Source organism: Miniopterus schreibersii (assembly GCF_964146895.1).
Source record: "Miniopterus schreibersii genome assembly, chromosome: 3".
Taxonomy (NCBI): Eukaryota; Metazoa; Chordata; class Mammalia; order Chiroptera; family Miniopteridae; genus Miniopterus; species Miniopterus schreibersii.
This window is the reverse complement of record NC_138103.1, coordinates 96,335,276-96,359,323: the sequence shown is the minus strand read 5'-3', so window position 1 is coordinate 96,359,323 and position 24,048 is coordinate 96,335,276. Positions and strand designations below refer to the sequence as shown.

General features: G+C 33.1%; 1 protein-coding gene across 3 annotated transcripts in view; it reads right to left on the bottom strand.

The window, feature by feature from the left end:
• NIPBL (NIPBL cohesin loading factor) overlaps window positions 1-24,048 on the bottom strand; it is a 170,233-nt gene that overhangs the window by 54,800 nt on the left and 91,385 nt on the right. For all 3 annotated transcript variants that reach the window (XM_081131107.1, XM_081131106.1, XM_081131108.1), the window contains 5 exons: window positions 20,594-22,219; window positions 7,638-7,820; window positions 2,595-2,792; window positions 2,278-2,349; window positions 2,094-2,183 (listed from right to left, as the gene is read on the bottom strand). In XM_081131107.1, coding sequence (XP_080987233.1) covers window positions 2,094-2,183; window positions 2,278-2,349; window positions 2,595-2,792; window positions 7,638-7,820; window positions 20,594-22,219 — 2,169 coding nt within the window. The remainder of the gene's footprint in view (window positions 1-2,093; window positions 2,184-2,277; window positions 2,350-2,594; window positions 2,793-7,637; window positions 7,821-20,593; window positions 22,220-24,048) is intronic.

Here is a 24,048-nt window from a genome sequence, read left to right as displayed (position 1 = left end):
CCCTGGCTTCTGTTTGGGTTCAGCCAGTGGGGTGCCCAGTCAGAAGATCAAAAAGGAGGAGGGAGAGTGAGTGAGGTCAGGTATTTATTTATATCCCTTATACTCCTTCCTTGCAAGGTCGCAAGCTGCCCAGTCTTTGACCAAAAGGTTGCCTCTTCAGCTCACTCTACAACTTGTTTTCCCCTACTGAGTAAGTTCTGGTAAGTTCTCTTTATCCATGTTCCTCTGGGTGTAGAGATAGTAACAGTTCCACGACTGTAAACCCTGGGTTCCAGCACTATTCTGCCCCCACTTTTGTAACTAGTCTCTTTGTAAATAACTCCTCCTCAAATTATCCTCATGTGAGAGTGCCAGGTCTTCCAGTGGGGATCTTAAATGACATGGAAGACAAAGGTTTCTCAGCACAGAATTGGAAATTAGAAATGTACTACTGATACTCTAAACCAGAGGTGGGGAACCTTTATTCTGCCAAGGGCCATTTGGATACTTATAACATCATTCGAGGGCCATACAAGATTATCAACTTAAAAATTCGCTATGAAAAAAGCTCCTAGATTTACTGAATTTCAAAAGTCCCACCTGCGGTTGCCTTGGCAGGGCCAGACCAAATGATTTCTAGGGTATATACGGCCCGAGGGCAGGATGTTCCCCATCTCTGCTCTAAACAATGGGAAATACATTAATAATACTCAGGCAAATAACTCTCACAAAACAAATACTTTTAAAATAAAGGGTAATATACCTTTTGTGGCATTTTCAAATACATAAACTCGTATAAAAATTATCGTATGCAATATGGCTTTTGTATAAATTAGGTACTAGTGTTTGTACCAGCTAAAGGTGGCATAAAATTGTTGAGAGTAACTCTAAACACTATAAGCAGTACTTTATATAAATTTAACATTTTAATATAGTTATGATCTTTACATATTATTATAAAATATATGCCTATTACATTAATTTTGTCATATTGTAATTGGCTTACTATTCTATTTTCCATCTTAGACTATGTATTACAGCAGGTCCTTGAATAACTTCATTTTGTTCAACATCATTTTGTTATAATGTTAATGAGAAATAGAATTGATTCCTGGCAGCATCCACTGTCTGTATGGAGTTTTCATGTTCTCCCCATACTACATGGGTTTTCTCTGGGTACTAGAGTTTCCTCCCACCTCCCAAAGATGTGCATGTTGGGTTAATTGGAGTGTCTAAACTGTCCCAGTCTGAGTGAATGTTGGGGTATGTATGAGTGCACCCTGTGAAGGAAGGGCATCCTGTCTAAAGTTGGTCCTGTCTTGTGCCCCGAGCTGCTGGGATAGGCTCCAGCCACCCACAACCCTGAACAGGAATAAATGGGTTAGAAAATAATTATTTTACTTGTTTTTATTAATCTTTCTTAAATGTATGTATAGCTCACATTTATTTCAATGTTTAATATTAGAAGTGCTTTGGGTATTTAGAAATTTGGTGATGTTTTTGTGACCAGAAATGTGACACAGGATTTTAACTCTTTTCTATCAATTAGTCTATGGTAAAATTGGTTTCATTATACACTGTTGTGTTTGAAGCCACAGTTTCCAAGAACCTATTGAGGACATTAAGTGAGGACTTACTGTAGTTAAAGCCAATGGCTAAGGTATTTATCTTTGCATCTCTAGCACTTAACATACCACTGACAAACAGTAAGTATTCAATAAATATTAGCTATTAGAATAAATGAATAGAGTAAATGAATAGAGGGATAGGTTCCTATTTTTGCATCTTTGCTCATATTAGGTTCCCTCTCTAGGGTCTATTCAAGTCTCATCCGCATAAAGACTCCCCTAATTACTCTAACTTATGGTAGCTACACTCTCAGGACACATAAGACACTATTGGTACTTAATTTTATACTTGATTTTTATACTAAAGTTTTCAGTTTCTTGATAACACAGACTAGACTCCACAACTAGATTTTAAGTTTCCTGAAATCACAGACCATGCCTTTGTATCCACTAGAATAAATGGCAGAAAGCTAGACACATAGGTAAATAAATATATTTTAAACAGATTTTATATTTACAGATAAATATACTTTAAAATTATTTTACCAAATGCAGTAAAATCCATATCTTCTAAATTATCCAAAATATTCTCTATTGAGGCTGTGAATCTCTTAAAAGTTGAAGAATCCATCATTTCTGAAACACAAAAAAAGAAAAAGCTTATTGTGTCCACACTCCAATTAGAAAATGGAAGCTGAAGAATATGAATAAAAACGATCTAAAATGTTACCTTCAGGTGTTAGTTTTGGTTCATAAGCTTTCCTCTTCTTCTGTTTTTCTTTTTTCTTCATTTTTCTAGCAACTAAAATGGACAAAAAGAAATACTGAAATGCAGGAATGACAACTTAAAATATTTCTATTTTTCTAGTTTCTTCCATTAATTAAATACTTAATAATTACTGCTGATCCAAACTAAATATGTACTTTTGTCTTGATTACAAATTAGGAATTGTTAATTTAGTGATATAAATATCAAATATTCTTCAAAGATAAAGCCCTAAATTTAAATTGTCTTATGTAAGAAATCCGTTGACACAGATGAATTACCCTCACTAAGGCTGGGAGGAGGAGAATAATCTTCCATGTCAGTATCTGATGGACTTCGGTTTCGATAACGACCACCACCTGAACTCCTTCTTCCTTCATGAGAGTGGCCACTTCTCCTATGATCCCCAGAGCTTCTTCTGTCACGTTCTTCATATTCCCAAGCTTTATCATCATCTTTTTTATGTCGTTTCCTAGAGGCTAGAAGCAAATCCCCATGACAAAAAATTTACCTCATTTCAAAAAACTATTTAAACTTGTACTTTACAAATGAACCTCGTGGGGGGAAAAATCTACATTAAATGGGACTATGAAATTATGAGTCATTCTGTTTAACTAGAAATATAAATTAGGGTATAGAAATAATATCACTTATTTTAGCATTACCTATCTAGAGTTGAAGATTTTTACATAAACTCAGTTTGCTAATAAATATAGATATGGATGTTGTGAGAAGCCACACTGTTCATTTCAAAGAGGCACTTAGTGTCAGTAAAGACAGTATCTAAACTTTAGGATTAATTAAGGCATGTAAAACAATCTTTACCTAGGATTTGGAAGGAAAACAGAAACACCTTGAAGCATTTAAATTCTTGATGGGGATCAGGGTTTAGAGGGAAAGTAAACTTTTGAGAAAGTGTTACAGAATATGGGTAACCGTGTATACAATCAATTAACAGCCAAATTAAGCCCACAATTTAGCTACAAATGCAACAGACTCTGATAACCTAACATTACAAGCCTATAGAGATAGAATAAACCTGTATAGTTGTAAATACTCTTATGTAGCGTGCCCCCCCCAAAATGTATACACACACTTTGAATTATAAAGGCAGTGTTCATTAAACTACATTTCATTTTCAAAACTGAGCTATTAGCTGTTAAGGTGTGTATATATTTTTTGGGAAACCTTGTATAGTGAATTCAGTTCTCTAGGAGTATGCTTGCTTAAGCCCCAAAAGAAAGCTTTTAAGCTTATGCATGCTACATAAGCATACTTATGTATGTTACCTTGAATCCTTTCCCCATCCTTCCAGAGTTCTAAGCATTCTGCTAAAATCACCAGTACTGATAGAAACCTTTAGGCAGACTGGCAAACAGATTTCATCTGACACATCAATTCTGATCAAGTGGTAATAGCTGCCTAGAGAATTATGTTGAGAATTCTGAGCCCTGCGACAAAGCATCATATTTCAGTAAGAAAGACTGATTAGAAGTATCTGTTCACTGAGAGCTTAAGGGCAGTACAAGTGACAACTAGTTATCATACCTGCTCTAGGGTACAGCACCACCAAGTTAAAACCAAGATAGAGAACTGATGTGTCCTACATCTTGGGATCATACATTGGTTGTTGTAGTGACCACTTGTTGACAGTGAAATACCTCCTCGTCTGTTGATTTAAATTTGACTCCTTCGCTTTCTTGTAACTGGCTTCTGTTCTGACTCCCTGCCTATGATCAATATCCAAATATTTAAGACAAAACTCTTGCCTGAGTCCCTTACCTGGCTTAGACTTAAGGATGCGAACCTTTGGTCCACGCACTCTATCTTTATTTGTACCCGTGTCTTTGTGTGAATAATCAATGTCCATATCCTGGCTAATAGTACCCTTACATGCTGCCCCAGCTATTCCTATTCAAGAATCCAATTTGGTTTCTGGTTCCGGACCCTTCTGTCCAACCTACTGACAACATGACAGAAAAAGATATTTTTGCTTCCTCTTCTTTGTGGTTATAGGCTTGACAGAGCAAGACGGTTCATCAAAAAGGACAAATGTAAATGAATGTACTTAAATCTTCAATGATTTTCTTCATGATTAGGCATAAATCTGACTATAAAATATGTAAGAAAGAGGTAGGATTTCCTCCCCATTTATGATTAGGGTATGCCCCAGTACATTCTCTCAGTGAGGGGCTGCCTTATATATAAATATAAATAGGTGTGTGTGTAGGCCAGAGAAACAGGTCATTTATGGATATCATTCACTAAATGTTTTTACAACAAGTACTAAAACACCTACCAAATCTAAGGAATGACAATTAACAAGCAAACTTGGTCAGAAAGTAGTATTCTATGACCTCAAATATGACCTATTTAGTCTTTTTGAATTTTAATTAATTTCATAACAAATCCATTTCAAGTATTCAATTCTATGAGAAAATGCTTAAAAAATCTTATAGTTGTTAGCAAGTACATACACTACACTTATCAGGCATTGGAAATTTTTGTTAAAATTCATTAAACTTTAGGCTATTTGGATGAAAATGGGATAGAAATTAGGGAAAAAACCCAACTCCTATGATATAGTGATGCAACAGGCTATTAGGATCCCAATTAATTATGACTAGCTTGTTCTTTCTGTTTCTCTCACTACCCTGGAAGTAGGGGAGGAGCTTAATACAGGGTGGGGCAAAAGTAGGTTTACAGTTCATATGGAAAATATAATAATAATAATACAAGAATAAACTCTGTTTTGAATACTCATTATAGACCTACTTTTGCCCCACCCTGTAGAGAGGTACATAAAATATGACTTGGTAGTTTTCCACCCTCTCTTTACAAATTTCACCTATATCTATCTCTTTAGCTTCTTATATCTCTCCTCCTCCTTCCCCAGACCTTATATTTGTGCTATGACTTCCATATTTGTGTGGCCTAGCTTTCAAAATTACCCTTCAATTCTCCCCCATCTCCTTCAACTAAACTATTTCCATAGTTTTAGATTTTTGGGAAACCAGTTTCATTAAACTGCAATAGAACTTTATGTTTCTAAAAGTCTCTCTCACGCCTGGCTGGTGTGGCTCTGTAGTTGAGCATCAACCTATGATCCAGGAGATCGCAGTTCAATTCCCGGTCAGAGAACATGCCCAGGTTGCAGGTTCGATCTCGAGTAGAGGGTGTGCAGGAGGCAACTGATTAATGACTCTCTCATCATTGATGTTTCTATCTCTCCCTCTCCCTTCCTCTCTCTGAAATCAATAAAGGCATATTTATAAAAAATAATAATTAAAAAAATAAAAGTCTCTCACTCTCTCTAAGCAGTATAAGCTTGCTACTTATGTTCATACTACTTCTATATTTTGTATTGCACTATATTTTCATGATAATGTTTTTCTTGTGGTATAATGACAATTTGATTGTCAACTATCAATTATCACTCAAATCAGTGGCCCCAGAGTTGACTTTTCTTTATTATTTGTACAGAAATAAACCAAGAAAAACAGGAAACTGCTCTGAGACCTCTTGAAAAACTCAGAGAAACTGAAGATCAGGTTTTCTAATATTAGTTTTCAATATACTTGATGAGCATAGATATAATGGGATCCAGCACTTCAAGATGAAACTATGTGCTCCCCTAAGATGAGACAATAGCTCTCATAATAGAAACAAGGAAAAGAATAGTGGCTGCATTGATGACAAACACTAGATATGTGTGGCTTGCTCCCCTATTTTACACTTCATGGGCATTTCTGATTATGCTGTCCTTTCTACTTAACTGTGAGGAAGCTTTAAAATTCTCATCAGCTTACTAATGCAGGAAGCCACTCTCAATTAACTGGAGTTAAAGCATGATTTGAAATCAATCTACAATTAAAGAACTTCTCCTTTTTAGCTATTCCCTTTAGAAATGAGTGATGTATTAGGGGAGAGAGGAGGAGTGAGGAAGAGGCATGTATATAAAGGGGAGTGAGTTTCTGGACCACGAGAGCTCCTTTCTCTTCTTTCTTTCCAGAGCATATGTTTCCAAATGACCAAAATGTTTGATTATAATAAAAAGTACTAACTTTAGCCATCGAAATATACTGCATGTAAATACATCTGATGATAATACAAATGATAACAATTACACATATAATTAAATGTCAGATTAACTTTGCTACATATTTTATTTCAATTTTAAAACTTTGTTCAGATTTGTTCAGTATTCATAATCTAATGCTCATAGCTCAAGAGCTCACAATTTTAAGACGATCAGAGTAAATGAACATTGATTAAAAACTTTGGAGGTGAAGGACTTCCATCAGCAATATACATTTAAAAATGGCAGCATGCATCTGTCCTTCCTGCCCTTGCTTATCACACCTCAATCTATGGACACTAGGTAGAAAAGGTAGAACACACTGGTGGTCTTCCCACTTCTTTTGGTCATAATGACTAAGTCAGTTGGCACACAAGTGAAGATCTCCCACAGTCTGTTTCCACTGAATGCCGTTTAAGTCAAACAAGGTTGCTGACCCCTCTTGGCTAGGCTCAATTCTCTTGCTCCAGAAGAAGGAAGATAGGGATAAAAGAGAAGAACTTTTCAGTGGACCAGTAGGAAGACAGGCGAGGTATAGCAAGTCTAGTGCAAAGACAGGTGATCACAGTGTTGTAGAGAGGTAGCTGTGTAGTGAAGAAGCCAGCTCTGGAAAACAGTGAAACAAGGGAGGAATTCCAGGACACAGCTGGGCAAAAAGGAGAAGCCAGGACCAAACCACACAGATAATCGGCTAATCCATTCATAATTTAGTGATAGTATGGTTTTAAATATTTTTTCGCCTGGCTATCTCCTACGTGTCCTTTAAGACTCAACTCAAGTGTCACCTCTTCCAGTAAGCGTTTCCTAACCCCCCCAGTATGATTTCTGGTGCCAATTCAATGTGCTCCCACAGAACCCTGGATTTACTATTATCACTTACTACAACTGTTTACATTCCCGCCCCCCATTTGAATGAAAGCTCTTCAAAGATGGGCCACATCTTCTTTGTATTTTTATTCTCAGTGCTTAGCATCTGCCATAGTAGGAGCTCAACAAATGTTTGCTAAGTGCTTATATACACATATGAGTTATCTGACACTAATTATAGATTAAAAATTTTTTTCTTGGTGCCAACTGATCTCATTTTTCACACATTTTTTTAAGTAAAAAAAAAATTAAAAAATCTTGCTATCTTATTAAGAATTAAAATCACTGTACTCTTGCTAACCCAAAAAATTATAAATGAGACAAACACATCAATCTGCTTTTTAATTCTAAAGTAATAATAAAGTTATGTGATACTTACATTCAAAAGTTCCATCACTATCATTATCTTCATCTGAACTGATTTCAGCATATTTCGGCTTTTCATTAACTGTGCTACGCTTGCGTTTATTCATTTTCACACGTTCACAAAGTGGCATGGTGGATTCAATCTCTGCCAGGAGTTCAGGGGGTAATTCTTTTAACACTGATTGATCTATACTACCTATTAATGAAAGGGAAGAAAAAAATGTCAAACTGAAGATAAAAGGGAAATTGTAACTAAATTACCACAATGAAAATAAAATATATTTACAAAAGTTCTGTAAGTCACTTTTGTATTTTAATAAAACCCATTTATATTTACAACTAAAACAGTCTTAACCTTAAACTGATAATGCAATTTTTATACATATTTCATTATATAACTTTAAAATATGATAATAATAGGTAGTTATCAATTTTTGACATAATGCCCTCTGAAAAAGCTTTCTGAAATTAGAGATCCACTGGCATTATCAAGTGTATCTGTGGTAAGGTAGGGGGTACACACTGCACCTTCTTGGTAGCACCCAGATTTGATTTATAGAGATCTGAAGCAGTTATTTTGAAAGTAATGCTATCCTTTAGTATAAATGAGAGGAACTGGAGGACACTTATAATGTCCTCCTCTTCCTCTATGATCTTGGTGGCCATATATGGTGGCTGGCACAAGAGTTTTATATGCTTTTACCTATCAATATCTATTTGAGAGGCATGATAATGCTTTTAGTATTATGGAGAATTTCCTCACCAGAAAAAACAACATATGCATTTAATTGAAAATAATAGAAACATGAAAGGTAGGATAAATAGAACAAAAATATGAATGTTATAACTGAAAATAATAAATTCAAATCTGTTATGAAATAAATTTATATTTTCCCATGAAAGAATAAAGGCAGGATGAATATCAACATAATACAACATAAACTATTAACATAATACTTGTTACCTAATCATACACACATATACACAAACACACAAACAGTTGTTAGGAAGAAATAAATTATTAACATCCTGTTGAGAGCTAAAAAATAAAGCAGCAAAATCTATTTTTAAGGACATGTTTTTGATGACTATTGAAGACGACAATTTTAACTTTACTTACCCATGAAAATCTTTAAATGCGAGTATAAAAATGATGTCTTACCTGCTAAATTTTAGGGACTGGGAGCAAAGAGTATCATACTGGTTTATAGCAGGGAATATTACTAATCATATAATCAACATAAACACTATAACATTCAAATGATAATAGTGCTTATGTAAAGAATAAAAATAAATCATGAAAAAAATAAATGGCTACTGATTAAGACAATTTCAAAGCCTCAAGAATATACAATGCTAATAACTTAAGAATATTAACCAAATTATTATTCTCAATGAAAGAATAATCATTTTTTTATTTTTCATGAAACTGTTACTCAACATGATAAAGGAGTTATTTCAGTAACTTTTAGTCTCCCAGCCTTTTAAAGATATACAAAGTGCCCTGGCTGGATAGCTCAGTTGATTAGAGCATTATCCCAACACCCCAAGGTTTTGGGTTCAATCTCTGGTCAAGGCCCACACAAGAATCAATGAATACACAAATAAGTGGAACAACAAATCAATGTTTCTCTCTCTCCCTGCCTCTCCCTCTAAAATCAATTTTAAAAATTTATAAAGATATGCACAGCAACAATTTTACTCAACAAAGATGTAATAACAGTGACTGGTAATATTTCAGAAACTACAATACTGAGAATCCTGACATACTGATGTTGAGTATCAAATGTCTGTGTAATTTGCAAATTCTGTAACATTTCTTTGTATTGGCTTTCTTAATTTAACTGTCATTTATTGGTGGTCCGCTTTTTAGAATATTGGCAGATTGGAAAAAAAAAATCAACTTTAGCTTTGGGTTGTCAGTCTTTTCAGTCACAAGGTAAACAAACACACTCCACATCTTACTTAAAAATCCTTAATGCTTTGAATACCTCTAATAAGTGGTTTTCTTGATGGAAGGACCATGTCCTTTTGCATATATTTTTCCCTTTCCATATGACCTATAATAAGTACATATATATAATAGTTAATAAGTGCTTCCTTATTACCTAACTTTGTGGTTCAATTCCTTATGTTCACTTACAGATATATATCCTGTATAGTTTCTGAACTGTTATATTTTGTAGACAAATGAAGAAATTTCCAAACTTTTTTTTTAAAAAAAAAAAGGAAATTCTTTTTTTGTCCTACCTGAAACATTTACATCTTTTTGGTTTATAGATTTGGATAACTCAAAGTATTTGGCCTTTAGTTCATCACAAGATTTTCTTAAAAAGACAGATTTACCTGATTTTGTTCTTAATTCCCATTCACAAAGAAATACTGACTTGACACTAATATTCCAGAATTAAAATTATCTTGCAGATAAATATGCCTAGACAATCAAGGTTTAAGATATGTATTGGTACTTGTATTCTCTTCACTGGTTTATTATATCCCCAGAGTGAAGACTCTGCTCTCTTCTCTTTAAAAAAAAATTCCTCACAAAAGCCAAACACAGAGAACTTGTGTCTTATATTTGATAAAGCAGGCATCAAACTTTATTCAGTTTATTCATTATATTCTACCATCCCTTATTCCCTACATTAAAAAGAACACTATCGAATTTAAGAGCTATACTATTCAAATTAAAGCTTCAGACAATGGAAACCAGTCATGTTCAGAAATAAACCAAGAAAACTCACATAAACCTCAATTTTATAAGCCACAATAAACATCTTAGACAAAATGTAGTTCAGTGACAATTCTTTCAATAACCTACGCATATTACAGAGGAGCAGCATAAAAAAAATCTTTAACTTCAATCAGGGACAAAAAAACATTCAGCAGTGCAGGTTATCAATCTGCCCCTCTTGTGACCTAAGTGAGTTAACATGGTTTGAAGATATCTATTTTTTGGTGTAAACAGTTCCTAAATGCAAGACAACTTCTTTATTTGAAGCCACTGATAGGAAGAGCACAGTCCTGATGACACAGCCTTGAAAAGGGACAACATTCAGGTTGCAGAAACAAAAGGAGGCAACATGAAGAGAAACTGAAAGAATAAGGAGTTAACCTACGTGAGCAAGACATTGAATGTTCTTCCACAGAGAACCAAAGGTTACCTAGCCTGATGGCAGAACTTGGGGTAAAGAGGAAGATGATGTACTGGGGATCAAAATCCACACTGAATATAGGAACATGGAAGATTGGCAACAAGAGTTTTGAGGTCACAAAACACTGACCTCAGAGGAATAACTCTGACATGTATATTTTAGCAATTATTTCGAAAGAGCAACAGCCACCTAGAAGAAAGGAGATACCACTTTCTGGTGCTAAGGCTCCTTAGTGGGGGAAAAGGAAGGGACCGAAATTCACATCATCTAAAACAGATGTTAAGGGGGTAATAAGAAGAGGGATATGTTTATAATTGAGGAGGTGGAGGTCTTAAATGAAAGAAAAAGAGGATGGGGTAGACTACATCTTCTGGAAGAAAAGAGTCAGGAAATAAATAATTGGAGGGTTTTTTTGTTTTTTTAAATGGTTTAGGATAAATGGAAATGATGCATAATGAGATAATCCAGTATAAAGTTGCCTTAATTTTGGTAAAGAGGCAGAAACCCGAGGCAATGGCTAGAAGCCAAATAATGCTTGTTCAGAATTACAAAAAAATTTTAAAAAATTGTTTTTAAAAAAAGACTAGCAGTTATTGATCTGTGGCAAAGGAGGGGTGATCAAGGTCAAATCAATCTACAGCTATTCTCTTTCTGATGCACTCTGAGAAATACTCCTGAAACTAATGCAAAAAACCTTTATATAATCACTATATACTGTTATAACCTAAGAACTGGCAAGTTTCCTTCTGAATTTTAGTCAGCAATTTTCAGGTTGTGGGTTGTGAGCCCTAAGCAACTTATAAAATCGGTTTTGTGGGTCTTGACCAGAGGTTGTGTTTAAATTAAAAGTGAAAATATCAGTGTTTTATCTGTAGTAAGGGTAAGTATTATTATGTTTGTATGTGTGTTATTAGGTATGACATGCATTTTATCTTAGGTTACAATAAAAAAATTTGGAGTCTTTAAGTTTTATGGCTGTCACCTCTCTCAAAATAGCAGAGTCAATTCAGATTTAAAAAGTTCTTCTAAATTAATCTATCCCAATAAATTATGTGTAGACTAGGCCCAATGTATTTTAAGCTTTAAACTTAATGAAAGATAAATAATTTGAGTAACATACTCAAAATTAATCAAATTGATTTTACTCATTATAAGTTGACAGAATATTGACTACCTTGTACAGAGAGCTTAATTATCTATGCCTATAATTCTTATATGAAAGTTGCCAATGTTATGTTTTTGAAGCCCTGTGACAGTAAAACCTTCGATTACTCAAAAATTACTTTTATTGATTTCTGATGTAAATCTTTCTAAAAAGCCCCATAACCACCTCTTTTTTAAAACCAAGACAACTTCTTCATCCATGATCATTGTTAAAAAGCTCAAGTTTTTCCATGATGCTTTACACTGCAATACCTTTAGAAGTTAACGGCTATGCATAAGACTGATTGAGAGGATATGAAATGATCCAGGCTTTGCTTCTGAGTTCTATAGGTCTACTTGTAATTTGCTGAAATGAGTATACCTACACTTTGCTAACAGTATAGAAAATATAACACACAGCAGACGGTGTTCAAATCCTTCAACCCATTTATACCATTCATGGAAATTTATCCAAAGGACATTTATAGAACAAAACAAAAAAAGCTCTATGAAAAAAGATGTTTAGATCAGTTTTACCTCTTGTAATACCAAAATATCCAAAAATAGGGGAATACAGTAGGAGAGCACATGACATTAAGGATAATTATGAACTACATTGATAAAGAAATAGTATATGTAAAGAAAACAGGTAAAGCATGTTGCATCTATGTATTTGTAACAGGAGTTGAAAGAAATAAATGTAAATGTTATACTAACTTAAGAGATGAATTTTCCTAAAAAAATACAAGATACATTTTAGGAAAACAAGAAAAAGGTCAATGATTATGTGTGAGGGATTAGTGGGTTTTCAACAGAGACGAAGTGGAATGAGGTGAGAGGAGTGGGGGATGCAGGACAGGAGCCAAGAAATAGCAGCTGGTAGCCAGGTGGAAAAGCTTTGGAGTATTTTGAGTAGTCTGCTCTAGAAGGAAGAAGATATTTAATAGGGAGAAAAATAGGTAAGCCTGTAAAAGTAGGTGAGGCTCACATATAGTCTTTTTGAGGAGTGACAGAATCAGAATGCGCTTTAGAAATGTTTCCTTAGCAATAATTTTAGATGGGTTGAAAGGGGGAGTCATTAGAAAATCTTCAAAGAACTATTTGATATGTCTTTGTGAAAGAAATGGGAGAACATTATTATGAATTTAACCATTTTTGAAAAGTGTTAATGTCATTATTAAGTATTAATCATCAAACTTTAGGAAGAAATATATAGCTTAAAATACTGTTAACATTTAACATGTTAAGATCATGTAGAAACCAAAAAAAAAAATAGAATCAAGGACACACAAAAATCAACCCAAAGTAAATTAAACACTTGAATGTAAGACCTGAAACCATAAAACTCCTAAAAGAAAACACAGGCAGTAAGCTACTTGACAATGGTCTTGGCAATGTTTTTTTGGATTTGACACCAAAAGCAAAGGCAACGAAAGCAAAAATAAACAAGTGGTGACTTCAAACTAAAAAGGTTCTGCAGAGCAAAGAAAACCATGAACAAAATAAAAGGCAACCTACCAAAAGGGAGAAAATACTACAAATCATAAATCAGATAAGAGGTTAATATCTAAAATATATAAGGAATTCATACAACTCAGTATTAAAAAATGAACAACCCAAAAATCCAATTAAAAAATGGGCAGAGGATCTGAATAGACATTTTCCCAAAGAAGACATATGGATGGCCAACAAGTATACAAGAAGATGCTCCACATTAAGGGAAATGCAAATTGAAACCACGAGATATCACTGCACACTGTTATAATGGCCATTATTAAAAAGAGACAATAAATAACAAATGTTGGCAAGGATGTAGAAAAAAAGGAACCCTACTGCACTGTTTGTGGGAATGTAAAGTGGTGCAGCCACTACGGAATATGGTATAAATGTTCCTCAAAAAAACAAATAAAACTACTATATGATCAAGTAATTCCACTTCTGAGTATATATCTGAAGGAAAAAAAAAATCATTAGATATCTGCACTCCTATGGTCATTGTAGCATTATTTACAATAGCCAAGATGTGGAAATAACCAAAATTGTTTAGTCCATTGATGAATGAATGAGTAATTATATATATATACACAATGGTATATATATACAATGGAATATTCAGTCATAAAAAAAGAAGTAATCCTGCTATTTGTGACAACATGAATGGACTTTGAAGGCATTATGCTAAGAGAAGTCAGTCAGACAAAGAAAGACAAATGCTATGTGATCTCACATGTAGAATGTAAAAAAATTGAATTCATAGAAACAGAAAACAGACTGATCTCTGGCAGAAGTGAGGGGTGGGTGGTTGGTGAAATGGGTAGTCAAAAGGTATTAACTTCCAGTTATAAAATAAGTTAAGTTCTGGAGATGTAACATGCAACATGGTCACTACTGTTAACAATACTGTAATGCATATTTTAAAGCTGATAAGAGAACAAATCTTAAAAATTATTGTCACAGGAAAAAATATAGCTATTGAATATTAACTAAACTTATTGTGGTAATCACTTTGCAATACATATATTAAATCATTATTTTGTACACTTTAATAAATGTTATATGTTAATTTTATCTCAATAAAACTGAAAATAAATGGTGGCAGCAATAGCTTCAAGTATACACTAAATATGAAGTAAATATACATAAGACTTATTTTCAAAAATTACTTTATTAGATAAATTTGATTAAAATTGGATGACTGTATTTCTTTATATTAAAAGAACTGGAAAGATTTTAGCTCTTACTATAATTTATTTTGGCTCTCACAACCATATAAAGCAGGAAGAAAATCGGTTTCTCCATTTTAAAAGGCAAAAGATTTATACGTTCTGAAGAGAAACACTCAAGTGGTTTCTTCATTTTAAAAGTGAATGAACCAAGGCTTTGAAAGGTTACGACTTACCCATGGCTCTGATTCCAGTGCTCTTTGTACTACAATTTATATTGGGCTTAATGAAGAATTTTCAAAAGTTAGTAAAAAAGAAGTCAGAAAATGCTAAATTTTGTGGGTGGGGGAAGGGATCTATATTACAGCTGACCCCCAAACAACAGGTTTGAACTGTGTGGGTCCACTTATACACAAATTTTTTTCAATTGACCAGTGCAATTCAATTGACCCACACAGTTCAAACTCCTGTTATTCCAGGATCAACTCTGTGTCTGGGAATCCATATATGTGGAGGGTAGACTATAGTTATATGCAAATTTTAGACTGTATGGGAGGTGAGTGCTCCTAACCCCCACTTTGTTCAAAGGTCAATTGCATACTGTATCGCAGTATATTATATACTATTATGTTATATACACTGTATATTGTGTATTACATACTATTACTCTAACATAGTAAATTCTCTTATTCTAGAAGTTATTGAAGTCTTCCTCCACAAGAGGTTAATACAGATATTAAAATAATGAATACCTATTTGATATTATACTATACCATGATATATTATACCATATATTATATATACCATGATACATTATACTATATAATATTAACTTATTGTTACAGCAGGAATATACTATTTAATAGTATACTATGATGTTATACTATACTATAAAATCAAATAGGTATTTATTATCTTAATATATGTATCAGGGTCTTGTAGGGTAGGATTTTCATAACTTCCTTTTAGAAAAGGGAATTCAGTATGTTAGAGTCATGACTATTTCTTCATAAATAGGAGCACATTCTCTCAGAATTATCTGCCATCTTCTCAGCCCTCAATCATTTGTCTATTTCTACAAATAGGAAAACCTTATAGAAGCTATGTCCTCAGGCTGGCTTAAGATAGGGAATGGAAAGGAGAGTGAAACCACTAGCAAACCTGAATATATTTAATTTTTATGAAAACATTTCTACCTAATGAATCTCTTTAAGTTAATATTAATATCAATTATCTACTAAGCAAATTTTGGACCAAAAATTTTATGAATGGAAATCATGGATAAACATTTTCAAAATATTACTCTAAAATCACATTCAACAACAGCTAGGTATATATTAAGCCAACTTCTATAATAAAATATTCTCCAAACATTTCCTAAAGATAGCACTGCCAATAAAGTCTTTACAAAACTAAAAACTTGAGTTTTTCAGAAAAGCATTTTATAAAATTAATCAAATGAACCAAAATAAATTTTCATTATAGCATTATTAAAGATTTTGAATATTACAATCATATATACTTTACCAAAAATTCTTCAACTTAGGAATTCATAAACTCTGCCAAAAATTCACTCTCAAAAACAGTACTTTTTCTCAAATTTACAGAAGGCTAGAGTCCAAAACATAATCCAACTAGACTGTTCAGTGCTATTAAAAAAGGCAACTAGCTAATGTATTTTAGTGATCAACATTTGATAGTAACTGCCACAGTAATAGCTGAGGTGAAATAAGTGTCCCTAATAATGACTGCAATCAATAGCTAATCAAAGCGCTATAGTTTAAAGGCCATGATATCAAATAACAGGTGGTATGGGGTATTTCTTGAAAGTAGTAAATGCAAGTGATAAATTATATACTAGTTGGAAGGAAGAAAAAAATGATTTCCTTGGATATTAAGCTATTTTGAGGCACTCAGGAATGTAAAAAATCAAAATCAAATTGTTAATGTGTAATTACTGATACTAAGCTGTTAATACATTTAAGGCATGTTAGTTGATGATCATGAATGTCTTAAAGATCTCATAACTTTATTATTTAATTTGGAGACATACTGTACATTAGGGTATATTCAGATAATATTCTTAGTAAAAATATTTTAACAATAAAGATTTTTTTTGCATTTAACATGTTTTAATGGATAGGTATTTTTTAAATGTTAAAGGATTTTACAAAGGTTATGTTAGTTCCCCACCTTCACTCCTCCAATTGGCAAGGAAGAAACAAAGGTGATGGGTAAAAGGCTGGGAAGATGACAGAATCAAGAGATTAGAACTGATACTGAGTCAAATTTGTAACAGTTATAGAGCAAAATAAAGGTAAAGGATAAATCAGACAGACATGAATATGAGTAGGTCTCCTTTGAATCTTAATAAAAACTAGGTAGTTGACAGGGCGAAAGAGTCATTACAAAGTTTAGGGAATAGGAAGTTGAAAAATAAGTAGCTCTTGAGCTAGGGTCTACTGATGGAAACACAAAGGATGAAAACACAATTTTAATTTACACATAAAAGCCTTTTCTGAACATGGTGGCAATACAGTCTCTATTCATTAAGTAGGCATTTAATATGGTCTTATTATATACTATATATTATGCTAGGTACTAGAGATATACACATATCCCCACAGAAATAAAAACAATTGTAACAATGTCACTTTACATTTAATGTTCACCGGAAAGACAAAAATAAGTAGTCTAATACACCAGGAGTCATAAATCTATATTGCTCCCATTCAAAATTTACCAGCTTAAAGCATATTCAACGAATTTCAAGTTACTCTAAAGAATGAATATTTTATGCACATCAGGTTCAATACTTAATGGATGAAATTTATGGCTCTTCTAAAAAAAAACCAAAAAAACTGCCAAGAACATTGGCCCTAAAAATTACCCACAAAAGTATGCCAGCAATATTCAGCCTACTTTCTTTACTTAGAAAAACACCAATATGTCGTAACAGGTGATTTTCTATGACTCTCCAAAGTAAATCCCAAGTAAAATGTATTACAAAGGGTCAGTAATCTATAACTGTACATGTAATTTTTAAAAATCCACACTATGTAACACTGACATTGCTAACTTAGAGCAGAGATCTAAAATAAAACAAAAATTAATACATTACTAAAAAATAAGAGATAAAAATTTTAAGGTATAAATAATGCACAAAAAACATCTATATGGGATCTTAAATGAATCTAAGCATTGAAATAATATTTTTAATAAAAAGGTCCACTTATAATTGCAGATATATTACTATATGCATGTATATACACATACATGCACATGCACACACATACTCTACTCTCACAGGCAGATACACCTAGATATCATACTTATTCACTAAAAGAACATATCTAGTATATATATTTGTGTTAAAAGTACATTTAGGAGAAACAAGGATTAGTACTAAAAAGTTCACATTCACAGGCAATGAAATTACATGTGAAAAACCATAGGAAATAATATAGCAGTTACTAATTAAGAGCTATATTCATTTGTTGATGTTCAGTTGTAAAGATTGTTTGTTAAAACAGAGCTTAGAAAGCAAGACTAGCATAAGCTGACAGAGGGCAGCGGAGAAAAAGATGGTCCAGATCAAGGGGACAAGAGGGTACCACTTTCCATCTGACCTTTCCAAAATTGCATAATTATATTCTTTACTATATATACATATGCGACTCCCAAACTTTCAGCCAAAATTTTTAAAGACAATATTTATCTAAAAGAAAACAATTTCAGAGCTAGCCACTACATTCTAACAACCTCTTTTACATATAAACAAGTAATTCTGAAAAGATGCACTCAGGTTAGATAATAAAAACTATTCATTAATTAAAACTGAAATGTTAATTATTTTTGTAGGTCTGATTGTCATAATTTAAAATCTGAAAGTTTTGCCCTGGATGGTGTGGCTCGGCTGGTTGGAGCATCATCCCATGCACTGAAGTGTCTCAGGGCACATATCCAGGTTGTGGGTTCGATCCCTGGTCGGGGCTACATGGGAGGCAACCCATCAATGTTTCTCTTTCTCTCTCTCTCTCCCCCTCTCTAAAAATCATTAGAATATATTCTCAGTTGAGGATTAAAAAAAAAAATCTGAAAGTTCCACTGAACTACTATTATTAGTAATTCAAAGGCAATCTTTTTCACTTTTGAAACAACAAAAAAAACAAATTAACAGTGAAAAGTAAATATTTAATGAAGACTCAAGTAAGGCTAAAAATAGATTAGTCATGACAAGTCCCTTTTCTGAATAAAAAGTTCTTAGTAGTAAGTAACAGTATGTTTTCAATAAGATTTTTTAGGTAGATGCGGCACAACAGCTTTTTACAAAAATAACCATTACACCTTCTATATCTCCTAATACACTGCAGCGCTACACAACTTTCTGTGATGATGTAAGTGTTCTCTGTTTGCATTAATAAGGTAGCCTCTTATCACATGTAGCTATTAAGGATGTGAATTTTTAATTTTATTTAGTTTACACTAATTTCAATTTAAATAGCCTAATGAAGCTACTGACTACCATATTGGATAGCATAATTCTAGAGTTTCATACGTTTGTTTGTAAGTATAAATCTAAGTTTTTACTTAATGAACTTCGTTCACAGAATTAGAACTTAAAAATCAAATAAACTTTCCCCTTTATTGCCTTAAGAACTAACTACTGATACTGCATGGGCTAAATACTAGGTCTTGCCACACAGCATCATCCATCCATCCATCCATCCATCCATCCATCCATCCATCCATCCATCCATCCATCCATCATCTTCTTTCTATCATCTATCTATCATCTATCTATCTATCATCTATCTATCTATCTATCTATCTATCTATCTATCTATCTATCTATCTATCTATCTATCTATCATCTATCATCTATCTATCTGTCATCTATCTAAAGTAGTATACAAAGGAACACAAAATTCTACTTTCTGCACAAACTGCCACTATATTTTCAGCACTTGAGATCCCCATTTTTTCCCCTGGAAACAATACAACCTACTCAAGTAACTGGAGAATTTAACTCATCAACCAGGCAAAAAACAAAAACATCTCACAAACGAATGATTTAACCCAAATTGAGGTAAATATCATTCCCTATTAATTTTCCATAGAAAAGAACAAAACTATATATTTTAAAAATAAAACATCTGTAACTGACCACCTCCCCCACAAAAAGAACCTTTTATATAGCTATCTAAACTATATAAATTCAAACTATTAATCAATAATTAAGTCAGAGGTAGGTCTGTAAGAAAATAGTATTGAGACACTGTATATTCTTTAAACATTTATAACAATGATTTCTGTAAACCATATAGCTCAACTGAGATGTTAGAAATTTTAATTTATTTTAATTTTTATTTCAATTTATTACCTCAATATAGAATGAAATCTCTACAGTCAAAATAACTTTTTAGAAAATTGTTAAATACATCCATTCTAATCACTCACTTGATTGAAAAGCAACTTTCAAAAATACCTAAAACAGCCCAGCTGGTATGGTTAAGTGGTTGAGTATCGACCTATGATCCAGGAGATCGAGGTTCAATTCCGGGTCAGGGCACATGCCTGGGTTGCCTGCTTGATCCCCAGTAGTGGGCATGTAGGAGGCAGCCGATCAATGACTCTCATCATTGATGTTTCTCTCTCTCTCTCCCTCTCCATTCCTCTCTCTGAAGTCAATAAAGACATATTTTAAAAAAAACCCCACAAAAAACCTAAAATAACTAAAGAGCAGAACTTATCTCTGTGCACCAAATAGTAAAAATTATGACTATGGTGGGTAATTCAAATAAAACTGGGAGATAAAGAATTTTCATCAAGAACTTTTTATCTATATTACTGAAAAACCAATTCATTATTATTTTATATAAATGCTACATTTTCGTGTAGCAGTGTTTCCATTTTTGTAAATTTCCTTTTTTTTAATCCTTAGTAACCCTAAAACTTAAAAGGAAAACTGGTTAGAACACAAATGACATCAGTATCATTACTCTTACCTTTATTTGACTTTGATGGTTTATTCTTGATAGGTTTAAGGGAACTTCGTGATTTATCCTCTCTATCTTTAATAAGTTTCTGAACATCATCCAAAGACAGTTTTTGCAGGACAACTACAGGCTTAGCTCCTTTATTTAGATCTTCAACTAATCCCATTTTTTCTACTTTGTCTTTCTGTTCTCCTTTCATTTCCATTTTCTTTGTCTCCTGAGTAATATTGCCATCTTTATCCCTCTTGATTTTTGGAATGACAAAATTTTTCAATGCACCAGACCTGCCCCCCAACAAGTAACTTGGAAATTCTGCCTTATTATCAGGGTGTGCTTTATTACTGTCTACTTTACTTTTGTTACCCTCTGTCCTTTTGTCATCTTTACTATTTGGTGATTTGAAACCAGGCTTATCGGGTCTTGATTTATTAGAATCTCCTTGTTTAACACGAGGACTGTCAGGCCTTGATTTTTGCTCCCCAGAAGACGGTCTTTCCCTCGAGTCCCCTGATTCATGTCTGTGTTTTCTTTCTAGTTTATCAGGTTTTGAACCATCAGATTTAATGCCATGTTCATTTCTACTAGAGGATCTCAATGTTTCTGGTCTTCGAATCCTAGACTGATCCCCCCGATGTCGGTCTGATTCACTCCTGTCATCTGATTTTTGTTTATTATCATGGTCACGTCTTAGTGACTCAGAAATAGATCGTCCATCGGGTCTTTGCTTTAAGGCTTCAGCTCTTTCTGACTTTAACCGAGGTGAATCAGATTTAATATCCTGTTTATGTTTAGACATTTCAGGCTTTTTCTCTGTTGATGGCTTTCCAGAATCCCTTCTATTTTCATGCCTATGTTTTGGTGTGTCAGGCCGACCTTCACTTTTTTGCTTTGGAGTTTCAGGTCGGCCCTCACCTCTCTGCTTTGGAGTTTCAGGCCGCCCATCGCCCTTTTGTTTTGGGGTTTCAGGATGCCCATCACTCTTTTGTTTTGGAGTTTCAGGTCGGCTTTCACCCTTTTGCTTTGGGGTTTCAGGTCTTGACTTTGTTGTTTCTGATCTGCCATTATTTTGTTTGTTGTCATTTGGTTTTGTGTCAGACAGTCTATTTTCATTCTGTTTAGGCTCAGCTGTGGTGCTCTCATTTTGTTTGGATTCCATAGTTCTGCTCTCATTCTGTTTAGGTTCTTCTGTCTGTGTCTCAATTTTAGTTTCTAACTTATTTTCACTTGATTTTGTCTCCACCAATCTGTTTTCATTTGGTTTAGATTCTGCCAATCTACTTTCATTTTGTTTTAATTCACTCTTTGAAAGCTCAGGATCAGACTTTTTTTTAGGAGTTTCAGGATGGTTTTCTGGCGTAGATTTAAGATTTCCAATAATATCTTCCTGAAGAACAGAAATAGGTGCATCGTTACACTGTTTGATTTCTTCAGGCTTTTTTATGGAGTCTGAATCCTGAGTTACAGAAGCCTGAGAGTCCACTCTTCCTGCCTGATGAAGATCAATGCTAACCATTAATGCTGGCCTTGACCCATTTCCCGTAGAACCCGTCTCCTGAGAAGCTGGTCTATTACCTCCTGTAGCACCCCCAGCCTCCTGTGGGTAAGAATCTTGTTTTCTTTTTTTCAAAGGCTTATCTGAAATTTAAAGATAAATATTCAGTATCAGTAATAGACATATATTCTTATCTTATTAAAAAACCATATGGAGTTTGACTATTTTTAAAAGTCATAATGTTTTTAAAAGTGTGATGAATGCAAATGTCAATATGCATATATAAAATAAGCACAAGTGACATCATATTTTTAAATCAAGTTTTGAAGGAATATTCATGCTTGCTGTACTTCAATAAATATTAGTGACTATAGCAAAAAAAATTTAACAGCACACTTGTTGAGTATATAAATAAGCCTAAGAATATAAAATAAATGGAACTTATAATACATTAAATACAAACACATATTTTTGTTTGTACATGTTAAAGATAAACCAGATTCTTTATGTATCAATAAGGCAACCAGTTATATATCATGTATTCTCATTTATGATCATTTTAACCATTAGCCAAAAAACCACAGACGTAAGTCTGCCAACATATTAAAAAGAAAATGTAAACTTTACAATATGTAAGAAAAGTATGGAAAAGAATAAAACCCAAAATAAAGTAGAAACCATGCCACTGAAAAAAACATAAATGAGGAGAGTAAGAAAAAAATTTAATAGTTTGTTATTAACCTTTGATCCAGGATTCAAATTCTTGAAGGTGTCAATAGCACAAATGGAATTTAAAAGCTAACACACAGAAATATATTTAAAATAAGGTAACATTGTAAGTATAAAAATGAAAGCATATAAGGACTTTTAGATAAACCCTGCCATAAGCAACTTCCAGGAAAAATGCCTGGGCTCTTCAATGTAAATTTATAGGGGTCTATATCTTGGCTTCAGTAAGAAATTATTTACAGTATTCTGAAATGTAAAGAAAAAAAATACACACAAACACAAATCCATCACCACAATAAAATGTCAAGGAACTTTTAACAGCTATGTGTTTCTATGCATGATTCCACCTGACTTAAGAGGCTGTTAGGTCATTTTCTATAAATTAAATCTCTAATTAGTTCTTGGGAATAGTTACATTATAGCACCCTGAAGTTTCCCTGCTTTAATATTTACTTGCTGAATTGCCTGGCTATGTTTTTAGAGTCTTTTAAAATCATTTTTACAGGAGAACCTCTAGATTCTCTTATATATTCATTAATGTGATATATCATTTGAGCAAAACAGTATGACAAGGATAAAAGTCAAACTGACCACTAAAAAACAGCCCCTACTATTAGGGAATTAAGTTTAAAAAAAAAATTTTAATGGCAATGCTGCTTTTATATACCAAAGTCCCATCATTTTGTTTTCAAGGTAAGAAGTAGCAGTTCACCCAGCTTTAAGTCTAATCAAATATCACTAAAATTTACTTCAAATATCTGTTAGTGATTTTGTAGAACTAAGTTATTCTGCTTCTTCAGTTATTCAGAAGTCAAATCTACCTTCACATGTACTCCATTTGCAAAACAACTACATGATGATGTAATAATAAAAATAATAATAAAGCATATTATCATTAGACTGTTTTCCCTAGTTAAAACTAACCTGGTAAAAACTTACATGAAGCTTTTTGCATCAATACCTAAAAAAAAAGCACTCAGAATAATAAACTTATGTTTACGGAATTTTATTTTTAAATGTTCTGCAACACAAAATAATCTTTATATTTTGCCACAGGGCACACCAAATAATTATTACCTCATAAATAGGACACTTTATCACATTATACTTAATCCTTAAATGTTTATGACAAGAATCTAGAAATTTAAATAGTATGATCTAAGACTTTGATATTTTTCAAAAAATATGCTTTGTGAAAGTTATTAAAATGGTAACCTAAGCATACTTAAAACTATAATGACAG